We start from the raw sequence: 15,589 nt of genomic DNA on the forward strand, positions 1-15,589 counted from the left end.
TGATCTACAGACGGAGTGAGAAAGAGGCCTACGCGCTTTGTTGTTAATTCCCGCTTTTTTCTTTCTTCCAGAACACCAAGGAGGCAGACCCAGTAGAAAGCGAGTAAGATTGCTTTTTCGGACAAGAAAGGACGAACTACAGAAGGAAGAAGCCACCATGTTAGGTAAATATACAATACCGTTAAATATATAATAGCGTCTGGGAGCTTTCCGTAATCGTAGGCATACATAACTATATAAATGTTGCGTTTTGATTATTTGGATCAAGTCATTAGATACAATTTGTGGCATTAGTTTAAGTTGTCAACTTCTGTGCGATTACTCAGCGAGAACAAGAGTATCACCGCTTTCGCCTGTTCGCGCTTGGAAACCTTAATCGCATTTTGGAAACCAGGATTTGGTTCGAGAGGGATCGGGCTCGATCGCGATTAAAAGTTCCGTGTAGCAGCGCCCGATGCGTACCGACTCAATCGCGATTCAAAGTGCGCGTATCACCGGGGTATTACTTACCAAGGCAAAACACTCCTGCACAGAGTAGGCGCCCTAATATTTTGACATCAAATATTAGGCCTGTCACTTTATAAGAATAAGGAACGATGTTACCTTTGTTGCTGAAACCATATGAGTAAAGTGCTTGTACAAGGAATGTCACTGTGCGCGGGTGAGAATCTTCTCTTTCGTATGGAGCATACAGAAATCTCTTTCGCATATCAACCCACCGGTTAGCAACAGGAGTTTGTATGGGTAGGCATAATACTGCCATTTTCCCACAAGGTATGCTCCAGGGCATGACAATGAGGCATGACGTACGTAAACACAGTCGGATTTATTTTTACGTGCAGGCCAGGAGATACACAAATGCACTGTCAAGCACCGAACTACGCTTGTTTGGTAGAGCCCTATTTCCGGTTAGCGTCTAAGAAGAAAATCTTTCGAAAAAATTCAAGGTGCTCTAGGGAGACGGCAGAGGCGCTTGTTGCGCTTTATCAATTCTGTTGCGTTTGATGAGCACTGCCCTCGTCTCTTGGAAAGCAAGTGCATAGTCACGGGACTTCAGCCTGCACGATAAGTCCAGCCTCACTCCCGCGTGCACCTTTCGGTCCGAGAGCAGGACAGACCAGTAGAAGCGAGCGTCCAGGGTCCTCGCGACTTCTTCAATGGCCTTCCCACCTGCAACAACCTGCCAGTGCATGAAGATGCAATCGCCGACGAAAAGGCAGCTTCCGTTTGATTCTCGAGAGGGTTCGTAGAAGTACAAGCGACCAATGTCGACGTGGCCGATTCCCTGGAGCAGCGCGAGGTCGCCGGTCACGTAAGCGTCGTCCTGCGTTGGCCGGGAAAAAGAAACAATTGTGGAAACGTTAGCACGTTTGCGTAATAGCAGCTTCAACTCTTTGTATGGATGGAAAGACTTTTATTAGGGGGCAAATGAAAGTGGGGAATGGAAAGTGGAGCAAAAAGAAAGCAGTTCTACTCAACATGGAAGCTGCCGAAGTGCGGAGTAGTAGTTCGCCAGAGGGGCAGTGGCACCATCTTGTGACTAGTTTCAGTCTCAGCCTGGCGGTGATAGCGAAAGCCGTCAAGAGTTTGCGGCGGAGCCCCAGAAAAAGGCCCATCAAGAGGCCGTATCATTGATTTTTCATCAAGCGCAATAATGCATTATTTTATGCTGTTTTCGCTATTTTATATTACCGTGTACTTTTTGTCGCCAAGCAAAAGCAACCTCCGTGGCAGTGGCGCAGCGCAGAGACCACCCCCGACACTTACCATGTGAGTAACGTGAGGTTCGTCGGCCCGAAGGGCAGACATGAACTTTGTAATTCGAGACGCAGGTTCTAGTCCGACTAGCGGAAGCGGTTATCTGTTCGAAGCCCCGTATTGGCGCGTGAAACCATTATCCTGGAGTAGTTATGACGATACCCGGGCCCTTAAAGTGTTGTGCACCTAAAATAGAATGCCTAGGTCGAGCCAGAGGACCAGGTCTGGAGATGCAAGGACTGCTGCCATAGCCCTCTGGATCACTGAGCGCTGATTATGAAGGGATAAGCTGACCAGGGCCGCCAGCCATGACGCGGTTGTTGTCACGTGGGTGTCAATTTAACTTTTTATGGCTCGACACATACTCAACCGTGTCGTGACACAGTAAACTATAAAAAAGAGATTGGTATGGGCTGCCAGAGAGGGTGCTATGTAAACCTTACATTCATCCCTCCTCCAGAAGACCAGGCCCCTTGAGCCAATATGAAGGAACGTTTCGTCCATGCAAAAGCAGGGAAACTGGGCCCAAGACGGCTGTAGCTCCAGTCTTCACACCGACGATGTCCGTACAGGGAGGAGGGGCTTAGTGCCCCAGCGGTGCCTCTTGCAAAAGCCGAATGCGACTGGAGTCCCTGTTTCGAAAGCGCATCCTTCACTTCTGCTGCCATTTTGAAGCTCCCCTTCTTTCTTATGCATCTTTTTTTTCTGGCCTAAAACCACGAAAGTGTCAGTCAGCTCGGCATCAGTTCGCGCCAACCGTTTTCGTAGAAGTCGTGCCATCAATTCAGGGTCTTTTAAAGACTAGACTCTCCGAGGGGCTACCTAAACTATCCAATGTCCGTCCATACGTCTGAGTGTCTAACCTTCAAATCAGCCACGCGGCCGAGACGGTAAAACTAAATTTTGGAACTGTAAGTTTATACATCCAAAACCGTTCGAAATCGCTAAATCTGGAAAACGCATTCGTACATCAAAAAGAAACATCAGGCAGAATGAAGGCAAACCATCAATCCATAGATGGCCTTGGCAGCGGGCTTTTAACAGAGACTGCAAATGTGCTGTATCTTTGCGGGACCAAATGAAAATACGCGTGAAAAACCACATTTGGACGAATAAATACAAAAAGAGCTTGAAATCCACGACTAGACCTGGAGGCGGCATTCCAAGTCCACCAAAACAGAATGGTTCCGATTGATCGCGCTCGAACTGCGGAAGCCCGGAAAAATGAGTTGAATTTGAAAAATCTTCATTGTATTTATTCTGGTAGGAACGACACAGGAGGGGATGAGTTGACAGGATAGCGGGGGAGAGTAGGGGATTTACGGGGAAGTTCTGTGAAGACATGTGCATCGAAGTGAAGGGAAAATTTTCTTGCAAATGGAGAAATGTTTGCGTAAATTTGTCTGAAATAATAGTTGTTTTTACTCGTGTTTTTTCGTAAGTAACGGCGTTTACGTACGTTTTAAACAGCGTTACGTAATGTGCAACTCATCATCGTCTTTCATTCATGCTTTGCGTACTGCAAGAAGTACATTTTTCCTGTACTCTATTAGAAATATAAAGTAGCCGCAGTGTAAACTCCGCAGGCTGTATATGACAAACGATGGATGGCTCAACGCCGCCAGGCGCCCTCCCCCAACAATGCTCACAAAATAAACACTTCGAAACGCTGAAGAACAAATCATTTTTTCCCGTCAGTCCGTCTCTCTACGTGTGGTAAAACGTGGGTGCGACGACGAGTGCTCCCACCTGAAGAAAAGGCTTTTGGCAAATGGGACACCGTCTACGTGGCTGGAATGGTAACAACTCACACTTGGTTGCTTTAAATAGCACTGTTGCTACTGAGCAATGCTCCATTATTCAATAAATGACTTGCTATGCACGCCCCTCCCCCTCTGGCAAACCGAACGTCTGGCGCCCAAATATTACCTCAAACGTTAAGCTCCTTTCTTTCCACTATATTCATCTGGTGGTTGTAGCAGAACAGAGGCATTTTTATGATTATACGACTGTACTTATTAAAAGCTCAACGCGACATTCTGCCTGCCCTGCCATGTACCAGCTCTGTCAGTAAAAGTAGCGTTTCCTGCAGAACAAGCAGAGAGTGAAATAGATTCTTTTATCTAGCGGAATACCCATTGTCTGGTGGTGCTAGAGGCATGCAATTATTGCAGGTCAGCGCAAATAAGCACATCTATTTTGCGGCATCTTATTCGAGCGTACATATTCGAGCGTACACACGAAAAAAATCTGAATTTCGAGCCTGTATTTTCACGAGTACAAGTGTCGCTTTTGGGGGAAGTGCACGCAAAGGCGACAAGAGGCCTTACCGTGGGGTGGGGATGCACCTTGGGTGACGCTCTAAGGAGCGTTCGCATGACGTTGAAGGTCATTATGACGGCCTGGCCGGAACAGTAATTGAAGTACACCTCCATTGGGGCGTCGTCCGTTCTCACAAAAAAGCGGATGCCTGGTTCCCTGTCCACTGGCTGGCCAACACTAACGTAGCAGTGCAGGCGTGCGGGCTCCCGGGGGAACTCCGTCTGTATGTACTGGCTAAGCTGAGACGTAGGAATAAAAAACCGGAAGTCAGTCGTCAGGCGTTAGCAGCACAGATATGCGGGTATGACAATAGGAACCCGGAAGCAGCTCTTCAGGCGTTAGCTACTGATATGCGGGTACCAGAATACAAAAACCGTAGCTACCTCTTCAGGTGTTAGCATAGGCAGAATGTGAGCTTGTTGGATAATAATTGATTAAATACTGGTCAGCCTCAAGTTAACTCAGGACATAGACAAAGACGAAAGACGAAGCACAAGCGCTGACACTACCAAATGAATTTTATTACGCCTCGCCCTGTACATTTATACACTCCTCTAGCCAAGTGGTCTAAGTTATTATAACACTGCGCATAAAACGTTTATCCGTTAGCGCAACCGACACTGTTATGACACAATCGTCCATGTTTTCTTCAATTTCCATTGCTCCGTATATTTCGCGCGCGAGCATATCACTGTTTTTATGCATGGTAATGACGCCATGGAAGTCCCCTTCACACTTCCATGGCGTCATTACTTGGGGCAATCTCACCAGTGCGTGGCCAAGTGACCTGGCGGAATGTCTTTGTTGCCACCTTGTGCTATCGAACTCTATTGTTGATACAACGGCAGGTCTGGCCAGTGTAGCGTTTCCCGCACGATAAAGGTAGCTTGTATACAACCCCCTGCACGCATGCTGCGCACTTGTTGCGGTGGTTAGTTGTGCAATGAAATGGCTCTCTATCATTGGATGATTGACATGGCGGCGCCTGGCATACCCTTTGTTTGGAGCTGAGCACACAACTGTCTCCCCCTCTCTGGCTGCTATCTTCTTAATGTGTGATTCCGTGCAGATAGGGCACAACCATAATCTTGCTCCTGTCAGTAGCCTCTCTAGGACCCCTGCGTACTTTTAAATGCAGAGCATTTCAGACTCACGATGTCACCCGCGTTGACGTCCGTAGTCCGCAACGTCGTTGTCAGCACCCCTCCCTACTATATAAAAAAATACTATCCGGCGCCCGGTTTCGATCCCTCGACCCTGCGGGCGGAACCCAATGTACGTGGTGCTCTACCCACTGCGCCACAAAGCCGACACAGAATGGGACGCTATGAACGCGCCTTATATCGTTGACTCATTCAAATTACTGCTGACGAGCGCTCTCTCGTCAGCAGTTGCCACAAGTGCAACAACATTAACGTAACGCAAACTACTTAACGTCGTGCGCCCCCGGAAATGCTCTGCATTTGATCGTGCCCCTCGCAAGGGGGATGTTTCACTGCGTCTTCTCTCGGTCGCGGGACCCGTGGCGCCATCTGGCGGAGGCGCGGCACAACTCGTAGCACTTTGAAAAGATGCTGCGCTAGCCAGCTGTTTCTGTAGAATCCGAGGCCATATAAAGCTTTGCTGTAAATAAAACCAGGCCGACAAAGGAATGCACACGACCCAGGAGCTCACGCGACGCCTTCCGTGAGAAAGAAAGGGCTGCTGACGAATCCGTTCGCGTCATCGAAGCTGAGCGTAAGCGACTTGGTGGCAAAAGTACGACGTTCGCGCTCTGCGAAGCGGGCAACTCTGCCGACAGACGCAGGTGTCTAGCTGCAAAAATGCAGAACTTCAATGGGGCCGACGCAAAGTTCAAGCGTCAGTTTCTGAACAATGAACTCGGACGTGCGTGCAGCATATGTACTTGTTTTCCTCTCCTGCCGACGGTGCTCCTTTATACGAAAAAGGTACTTGGAAAACAGGTTTAATCAATTGGCCCTCCCACTGTCTTCTCCGCTCTAATCTTATCATTCGGGGCGAAGGTGCTGGCTTTTCTATCTCTCTCGAACTTACTAACTAAATCATTTCTTCTGCTCCCCTACTTTGTTTTGCCTAATTGGTTTCCTCAACTAAAACAAATTCTTTTCCTTTTTATCTTTTCAAGCAACGACTCCCAGATCGACACCAGGACCACATTCGGATAGCCTGGATTGGGCAGTTTCGGAATTTTCTCTGTGAAGCTCCTCTCCAACTCGCCGGGTTGGCTCAGTGGATGAGGGCTTGCGCTGCTGAGCAGGAGGACGCGGGTTCGATTCCCGACCGCGGCGGCCGCTTTTCTGATGGAGGCGAAAAGCACAAACATCCTCCTGTACGAGATTGCGGTGAACGTTAAAGATCCTCAGGTGGTCAAAATTACCTGGAGCCCTACACTACGGCGCGCCTTCTCACCCTCGATGCATCGGCTCGTTAAAACCTGCAAACAATCAATCGAAGCTCCTCTACATCCCAGGGTTATATTATCGGCTTGATGCCAAGGTCAGGGCAGTGTTTGACAACATCCGCTTGACATTCTTGGAATGCGCAGAGTCAAATGGCAGAAAACCCTTCCCTACCTGCCATGCGTATCTCCAGCACGTGACATCGGGTCTGAATTGCAGTTTTTGGTCTAGGAACCTTAATATTTGTGTGACTGCTTATGTCGGTCCCTAGATGGCCGTCAGAATATGAAATATTACAAATTCGTAATGAAAGCCTTAATATGGAATAAGAACCCAGAAGCGACTCATCACGTGTTAGCACTCCTGATTTATGAGCATGAGAACGAGATATCGGAAATGACTAATCAGGCGTTAGCAGGGCTGATAGTGGGTATTTGACTTGGAAACCTGAAGTTACTCGATGCGTTCGCAGTACTGATATTTGGGGCATGTGCTTGAAACACTCGCCACTTTCGAAGGGGCTCTGCCCATGTGCGGGCATCGTTCAGCCTACCTTCCCATTTTTGGTTTTGCAATTCGACGCACACTTTGTGAAACGCTCTGCAGTGACGTGTGTTTAGAGGCTGCCTCGGACGCCGACTCAATTTGCGGTTTTGCACAATCTGGAAAAACTGATGCCTTCCCATTAAAATTTAGGCAATAACTTGACAAACGTACCACTCATGTCTGCCCACAACACGGCAACGGACGTATTTCTTGATGTCACGCTTTGGCGTGACCTCAAGGTTAAAGAGTTAAAGAAATTTAAAGAGTATGCCTAAGCATATTCCCACGAGATGAGAAGGCGAAAGCATTTCTCTTGCTTAAATAGTTGATACACAGTGGTTTCCCCGTTTGTACGCCCTGACTGAAGGCGAGTACAGGGGCGGAGCTTTGCGCTCTGAGTTTTGCCGATCTTCAAAAGATGGAAGGCAGCGTTTGTTTGACTAATACGTAACCGTTCAAATACGGATGGTGATAGCGGTTTTTAAGTAATTGACTAGGAATGTTATTTTCTGGGGAAGTGTCCGCTCGACGACCATTCTCTTCGGAAGAACATTAAAACACAAGATGTGGCCGATTTGATGGACTGCCAAGAACACTGCGACACGAAAGCTTCTGATCAGAAAGCGCTTCAAGTAAAAACGTTAACCATAGCTGTTTGCATACATATTTCATTTGTGTATGTTAGGTTTTATTTAAATTGAACTAGTTCCTAATTTACCAGCTCAAAACAAAGGCGTTCGTAACTTAAATTTCTTTAGCTTGGTACAGTGTGCCAGTCGTTGAACGTCTTGACTAGACATCAACTACGGCCCCAGTAACTGAGCCCTTAACTTTTGGTTAACAGCGTGGCTTTCATTGAAGAATATAGCGTCGATGTTCGTTGGCATATTGCCATTCACCTTGAACGGGTGAACGGTGACATCGTCGTCCAGCTTGACGATCACCGGCACGTTGGGACAGTGGTCGGCCACCCATTGCATGCCGGCCACCCACTTGGGAGTCACGGTCCTGTAGCCGTCTTCGAACGGGAACACCACCAGGTCGCCAAGAGCGTCCGCCTCAAGGTTGAGCCAGGCGTCGAGGAGTGGGTCCTTGCAACGGCGACCTACAAAGAACACGGCGGCCCAGTTGAAGCGTCTAGCGGCCGCCTCCTCGACGAGGGTGTCGCGCAGGACCGCCCGCCGTCTCCATTCTCGTGAGCAGGCGTGCACGAAGAACAGGACATCGATGCCCTCACGACAGCCCGCTTCCACGGCCCAGCCTCCGCGGTGCGGAAGCCGCGTCGCTTCAAGCTGCTCGCCCTCACGTAGAGCAGCCTGACCGACTTCGTGGCTCCAGTATTCGATGTGCTTCAGATTCTCGTCCTGAAGCAAGTCCTTCAGCGCTGTAAAATTCCCCAGCTGGAAGAACGCGAACACGCTCACGGTCGTGACGAGGATGAAGACGGTATTTCGCATGCGGGATAACTTGCTGCGGGCTATTTTCATGGTGAAGTCTCGGGATGCGAAAACCATGCGGGCGACCGCCATTTGGGTGATGATGACCACAATGATGATGATGATGATGATGCCTTTCTTCGCCAAATAACCACTACTTGCTTGAGGGATACCCAAAAACTTATAACAAATCCAAGGGAACCTCAGAATTGTTAAGGACATAAGAATGCGAACGTTCTAAATGCAAACTAAATGCCACTGAGGGTCATTTTAATTTTTTAGATGCAAAAACGTTTTCGAGTATTGCTGCAGGGTATGTTTCCGAGTTGTTCGGGTAATTCCTCACGTGCCCTCTATTGATCTTTGGTGTATACGGCCTCGATTTCGAACGTGTTGCTTGGAGAGAGAGAGAGAGATACAACTTTATTTTTGTCCAGTTGTTTGTAAGGAGGCCTCCTTCCTAAACGGCGGCCAGCAGCCCTTGGGCCCTGGCGGCGTTTTCAGCCAACTGGACGGCCCAGAGTTGGTCTTTTGGGTCAGAGCTGAGCAGCACGGTCTCCCACTGCTCGTCATTCGCGATCTTACGGCCTTCTTGGGTCGCCTGAGGACAAGCCCATAGTATATGTGACAGGTCCGCCCGGTCCTTACATAGTGCGCACATGCCTGAATATTGGCCAGGGTAGTAGCGACTGTATGCCACGGGGTTTGGATAGGTATTCGTTTGGAGGAGACGCCAGACCACCGACTGCCTTTTGTTTAGGGATGGATGAGCGGGAGGATAACGGGCGCGTTCGAATCTGTAATGATTCGTGATTTCCCTGTATGAGACCATGGGGTCTCTTCCCGACCTCAGCGGAGGCTGCTCGGTGGCTCGGCATGCGAGTCCTCGAGCCGTGTTGTGAGCTGCCTCGTTACCCGGAAGGGAAGAGTGTGCAGGTGCCCATAAAATTTGGACTTTCCTCTGGTCTCGGAAATTTAGCAGAATGCGTTGCGCCTCCGGCGATATGCGCCCTTTAATAAAATTTCGAACTGCCGTTTTCGAGGCACTGATTATGTATTTAGCTGTCGTGGAGGCTATCGCAAGTGCGATGGCGCACTCCTCGGCTGTCTCGGATTTTGCGGTTACGACCGTTCCGCAGCAGGTTAATTTGCCTTCACAGTCTACGGCTGTCACTGACATGGCATCACACGTGGCATATTCTGCCGCATCGACGTAGATCACGTCCCTAGAATTTTGAAACCATTTCTTAATGGCTTTGGCTCGCTCTTGCCGCCTTCCCTCGTTGTGTTCCGGGTGCATGTTACTTGGCAACGGAAGTATTTTGGCACACTCGCGTATTTCCTGAGGAATGTCCACCTTGGTGCCTTGTTGTGCCGCGTAGTTAATTCCTAGGGAGTCGAGTATGTGTCTTCCCGTTGCGCTGTGTGTAAGTCTTTCGTATTGTGCCACTGTGTGGGCTTCTATAAGCTCTTCCAGCGTATTGTGAATTCCTAGAGCTAGTAATCGTTCGTTAGCCGTACAGGTAGGTAACCCGAGGGCTTCCTTGTATGCCCCTCTGATGATACGCTCGATTTAAGCCTTTTCGGCGACTTGCAAGTTGAGGTACGGAGTAACGTATATAATACGACTGACGACGAAAGCCTGCACTAATCTTATCAGGTTTGCTTCCTTTAATCCGTAATTCCTGTTGGCGATCCTCGAGATGAGTCTCATCGTTTGATGGGCGCTCTGCTCTAGCAACTTGATGGCTTCCCCATTGTGCCCGTTCGACTGCAGTCGGAGCCCGAGGATTCTGATGCTTTTAACGATGGGAATCGGATTCCCGTCCGCAACTAATTTAATGTTTGGGGTTTCGGTGGGGCTTTTCCGTCCTCTACGTGTTGGTTGATAGAGCAGCAGTTCCGATTTTTGTGGCGCACATTTGAGACCTCTGGCGGACACGTAGTGTACGACTGTATTAATGGCCGTCTGTAGCGTTTCTTCTATTAGGCCATCGCTGCCTCCCGTAAACCACAGAGTGACGTCGTCTGCGTATAAACTATGATGCAGCCCATCTATCTTGTTGAGTTCTGCGGGTAATCCTAACATTGCAACATTGAAAAGAAATGGAGAGAGGACTGAGCCTTGCGGCGTGCCTCTGCTCCCGAGGTTGATACTCTCCGATTTGACCCCGCCTACAGTTATTTGCGATGAACGGCCGGAGAGGAAGTCTTTGATGTATGTATACGTTCGTTTTCCGACTCCTACGTTTTGTAAACTGTCCAATATGGCTTTGTGCGTGATGCTATCGAAAGCTTTTGTGAGATCTAGGCCAAGTATGGCTTTTATATCTGTCGATTGGGATTCTTTGTCAATTATTTGATGCTTTAATTGTAACATTACGTCCTGGGTGGATAATTTAGTTCTAAACCCTATCATTGTGTGAGGGAATAACCCTTTATCGTCCATGAAGTTGCTTAGTCGGGTTAGGACTACATGCTCCATGAGCTTACCCACGCACACCGCATTTATTATTGTGTAGTGCGACGGTGGTTTTGGCTGCGTGGGATTTTTCCATGTTGCGCATGTGTTTCGAGTACCAGCAGTGCTGTATTTGTGTCGAAATACTTCTGATATTTTTTACTTGGAATTTTCTTTTTGCTTGATTATACGCATTCTATTTGTAAACAAGGGTATTTTCGTACTTTTAGATCACTTTTATGTGCAGGAAGCATAAAAACACGCTTAGAGTTTGACATCACAACTGAAGTGAAAGACTTGTGCCCATGTTCGAACGACGTATCACCCGAGGTGGTGGTCGCGTACTATGTTGATGGTTTAGAGTTCCGAGGTATACGTTACGCCATGGAGTCAAAGGAATACCACAGTACTATAGGCATCGCCGGGCACAGAGGCCTGGCTTGCTGAAGAATATTGCTGAATGTGACACACGGGCTATCGATAATGTCGCCGCCAATGCACATGAGCAGGGGTTGTCCTGCCAGTGCGCGCCACGCTGTCGGAGGACCACTGAGCCATTCTCATGAGTTGGGAATTTAATGCGATTCACGTCCTATGAACCGAGTCGCATCGAGTTGTAAATCCCAGTAAATCCCCCTTTGTGTGTATTTTAACACGAGAGTGTTTTATGCCCGGGTACACCAAGATTTCCCTCTCGTCATATCCGTCACGAAAGTAACGTCGAAAGAAAAAGTGACATTGGCTCTGCGGTGCCTGTATTCGAGCCCATGCCCTCTCGAGCCCTGTCGCCGTAACGAGACGTTCGTGGCGCTCTACCCACTGTGCTATGAGCAGCGGCGTGAACTGCTCTACTAACGCGCCTTACGTCTTTCCCTGATGACTCATTCAAATGGTGCTGCAGTTTAGGAGATGCGAAGCGAAGTAGCGCATCATGATGCTAATGAGCGCCGTCAGTTTGCTTCTCTATTCCAGGGCCTTTGTGTTAGGGGGACGCGTGTGAATTGAGGCGCCCTCCGTGCTGGCGTTGTTCCCTTGACCGCTGTGTTTCAAGCTGCTGTTTCTGTGATTGTCATTGTTTGTTTTGTTGTCCCTGAATATACCGGTAATTTTTTTGTTGCTTCCGTGTGGGCGTCGCTTCGTCTGGCGGGGTGAGGCTCGCGAACCATTCGCACATGTACAAGGTTCCTTTAACATTCAACTTCTCCTGAGAAGGCCCCTTTCACTTTCGTGTTTTGCCGATTCCTATGATAGAGGGATCAACCATAATTGGTTTTCAAGCCTTTTTTCAGCCCTAACGTGTGGTTGGCTAAAACTGAAACCAAGCGACACGTGAAGTAACGTCAAACTCGCTGCACGTGTAGTGCGTCTACCAACTGTAAACGTTCAGCCACGCTGTTATTTCGAATTATTGTTCGGGATGTTTTTATTATTCGTAAAAAAAGTTGTGGAGTATACAGTTTTCGTAGCGTGTAGCATAAGTGGCGCAAGCGCTATTATGAAGCATGATTGTAGTTTTTTTTGCGTAGAATTACACTAAAGAAAATCAAAGGCAGAAGTACTGCCATGAATTACATTACGAACGTTTGACCCCCTACGAAGATTCAGTCTCCACGGCGAGAGAGAAACGTGAGAACCAAGATTTCCCTTCTAGTTTGAAGCAAGCAAACAAAGAAAAAAAAAGTAGAACGGGTGGGCGTTGAATAACATTGATTTAGAGGTTTGTCCTTCTCCAGTGCTATTGGAAATAATACAGACAACACAGGTCTGTTATTGCTACCGTAGAAAGGAAAAAGACTTGCACATGCGACAGTTTTGCTTGCTACCAAGTTTAACAAATGAAAGGGAAGCGGGACCGTTATCTGCAAACTTGAGCGTGATTGGAATTGGGAGGTGTAGTCAGTGTTATCGGAGTCTGAACTATAGAGCATGTGTCGCACGCGACGTTTAAAGGCTAATGTTAGCATCCGAAAGCAAATGTTTAGTTTTCCGCCTTCTCATTCGATATTAAAGAGAATTTATAAATCAGAGACCTTTGAACAAATTAAATCAAAAACTCCGAAAAAACAAGTGAATGCAGACTCACATTTTAGCAGACTGTTCACAATGATTGCTACTCAGTACAGAGGGAAAATTTTTTATTTGTTCGCGTTCCAAGTAGAAGCAAAATTGCTGCGTACACTTCGTTTCCCATCTACTTCAGTAATTAACATGAGACTCCCTGATACCAAAATAGAGTTTTATTTTTGTATGAGGCTTCCAACCAGGTTCCGGCACCATCGACATTAGAGAACACTTCATTCTCTTTAAGTGCTAAGAACGAGAAACGTTGCCGTAATTATACGACGCCTAGAGAAACGACCAGTAGAGCACCGAGACCCGGAATTCAGCCTTCAGTCAAATTTGTTGTTCGATTAGTTGGTGCACTATGAATTACGAAAATTGCGCTAAATTTACCAACAGAGGAAGGAAGACAGACAATGCGCGTACTGTCTGTCTCCCTCCCTCTGTCGGTCTTTCTTCCTCTGTTTGTCAGTTTAGCGCAATTGTCATAATTCAAAAATCAGCCTTCGCCTAATTTCTTTACTTCTTCCAGGCAACGGAGGGGAATGGGTTCTTTCTGTTACCTTTCACCCTATCTCTGCTCCCCGCTTGAGTGAATGGCTTTGTCCGTCATTACGCCGCTACCAAGTTTTCAGTAGCATTTGTTCTTCTCGACATTCTCTTTTTTAAATTGCCCCACTTGCCCCACTGAGAAAAGAACAGAAACACCAACTGCGCCCGTGTTTCTCTCCTTGTTTTGATTCTTAAAAAAACACTCAAAGTTATTTAGCACTTATTAAAAGGAGGAAACGCGGAACCGATATACACATGCCGTGCTAAGCTTTGCTGACGTTTGCATGTAGCCACTTGAAATGTAGTTTGTTTGACACAGCTATTCTTAAGTAAGTTGTAAAAACCGAAACAAGAGAGCGCAGGCACCGAACAAGTTCCTTAAAAGACATCAAGTTTCATCATTTGTTTGTCTTAACAGAAATATCACAATTTTCCTAGCTCTTCGAGTACTAACGTGCTAGCATCAAGGACAAAGGATAACATGGGGCAATGAGCGCGTTGTGAGGACATACAGAGGGATTTTAAAAGTGCTTCCGATATTCCTAAGGTGTGGTACTAAAGTTCTGCTAATTTCAAAAGGCTCCTGAGCACCTTTTCCTAGTCGGCAACTTCGGTACTACCCTTGTCAGAGGGGCAATTTCTATCCGGATTGAAGGGAAGCGCGATTGAATTTACGAGCGCGCTCGACACAACGCCACAGCTACACGGCACGTTGCAATCACGATGAAGTTGTACCAGTTAAACTCTCGTACTCCATGTGGCGCCGAATAATGGGCTTTGCGTCCGGCGTCTGGGAGCTTTCCGTAGTCGTAGGCATACGTAACTATATAAATGTTGCCTCAAAGTTATTTGGATCAAGTTATTAGATACAATTTGTGGCATTAGTTTGAAGTTGTCAACTTCTGTGCGATTACTCAGCGGGAACAAGAGTATCACCGCTTACGCCTGTTCGCGCTTGGAAACCGTAATCGCATTTTGGAAACCAGGATTTGGTTCGAGCGGGATCGGGCTTGATCGCGATTGAAACTGCCGTGTAGCAGCGCCCGACGCGGACCGACTCAATCGCTATTCAAAGTGCTCTTATGACAGGGGTATTACTTACCAAGACAAAAAAGTGCCCCCGTCGCATGCCCCTGCGCGAGCGACACGAGTACATGCAAAGCATTGGGGGTGGTCACGTGGCGTAGGTTGTGGTAGTTGGAGGTGGTAGTTGTAGTTGTTGTTGTCGTACGGGTGCGTCGACGGCGCTTGAAGGCCAAGCATGACGAAATGCACGAAGCGTTGGAGCACAGGGAGTTTGCGAGCTTGGACGAGTTCCTGCGCGCCTTCGACGTGCGGTCTGGGGATGAGTACTCGGAGATTCTCTGGGCTGGCGCGTCGCGTCCGTGCGTGCTTCACGCGAGGACCTCCGCCGAGAAGCGCGTGAACGCGTTCAACCCGTGGATCGGAAGGGTTCTCGACTCCAAAATTTACCTGCAGATCATCCTCGACCACTACGAGTGCGCGGCGTACGTCGGGAACTACGTCAACAAGGCCGACGGCGGCATCTCGTTCTCGTAACGCGGGGTCCGCCGCTAGCCGCTGTCGTTTCGAAACCGTGTCTCGCTCTCGATTCGATGGATACGCAGCTCGGCGCTGACGACTGGCGGCGGCCTCCCGTTCTCGACGTTCGGGATCCGCGGCTCGGCGCTGACGCTTCGCCGCTGCCTTAGCGCGCGCAGTAGAGGGAGAGGAGGTAGCACCTGCTGCTGCAAGGCCTCTTTCAGCGCCGGAGCACGCGCATGCGCGCCCGCAAGTGTTGTTGAGAGCGGACAACGCCGAGGGACGACGGGTGACAGTGCGAGTTAAAGAAATGCTCTGCATTTAAAAATTTCCCCATCTCCCCAAAGGGAACTATGCGGTGATGCACAGCACGGGGTTCCGTGTAGGTTCCACACCAGAGCAGAACCAGCGCAGGCGGTGTCTCGGAGCAGACTGAAAGTGGCGCAGCGCGCGCACCTGCTTTTATACAGCTGGAGGAGAGGAGAAGGGAG

General features: G+C 48.5%; 1 protein-coding gene across 1 annotated transcript; it reads right to left on the reverse strand.

Moving 5' to 3' along the window:
- Positions 1-952: 952 nt before the first annotated feature.
- On the reverse strand, positions 953-8,575 carry LOC144161677 (N-acetyllactosaminide beta-1,3-N-acetylglucosaminyltransferase 3-like). The gene is made up of 3 exons (XM_077692302.1): positions 7,946-8,575; positions 4,089-4,319; positions 953-1,324 (listed from the first exon to the last, which is right to left on the reverse strand). The coding sequence occupies exons 1-3, from the start codon at positions 8,573-8,575 to the stop codon at positions 953-955; spliced, it is 1,233 nt and encodes a 410-aa protein (XP_077548428.1).
- Between the last annotated feature and the right edge of the window lie 7,014 nt (positions 8,576-15,589).

The sequence above is a fragment of the Haemaphysalis longicornis genome, unplaced genomic scaffold (genome assembly GCF_048455015.1).
Source record: "Haemaphysalis longicornis isolate Haplotype H1 unplaced genomic scaffold, Haemaphysalis longicornis Haplotype H1 scaffold_12, whole genome shotgun sequence".
NCBI lineage: Eukaryota > Metazoa > Arthropoda > Arachnida > Ixodida > Ixodidae > Haemaphysalis > Haemaphysalis longicornis.

Bases quoted from the DNA above. Each gene is read 5' to 3' on its own strand.
- LOC144161677 (XM_077692302.1), bottom strand. From the start codon at position 8,575: ATGGCGGTCGCCCGCATGGTTTTCGCATCCCGAGACTTCACCATGAAA. The intron at 4,320-7,945 runs GTGAATGGCAAT...CCTACGTCTCAG, and splicing joins TCACCGTTCACCCGTTCAAG to CTTAGCCAGTACATACAGAC. The intron at 1,325-4,088 runs GTAAGGCCTCTT...CGGCCAACGCAG, and splicing joins AGGTGCATCCCCACCCCACG to GACGACGCTTACGTGACCGG.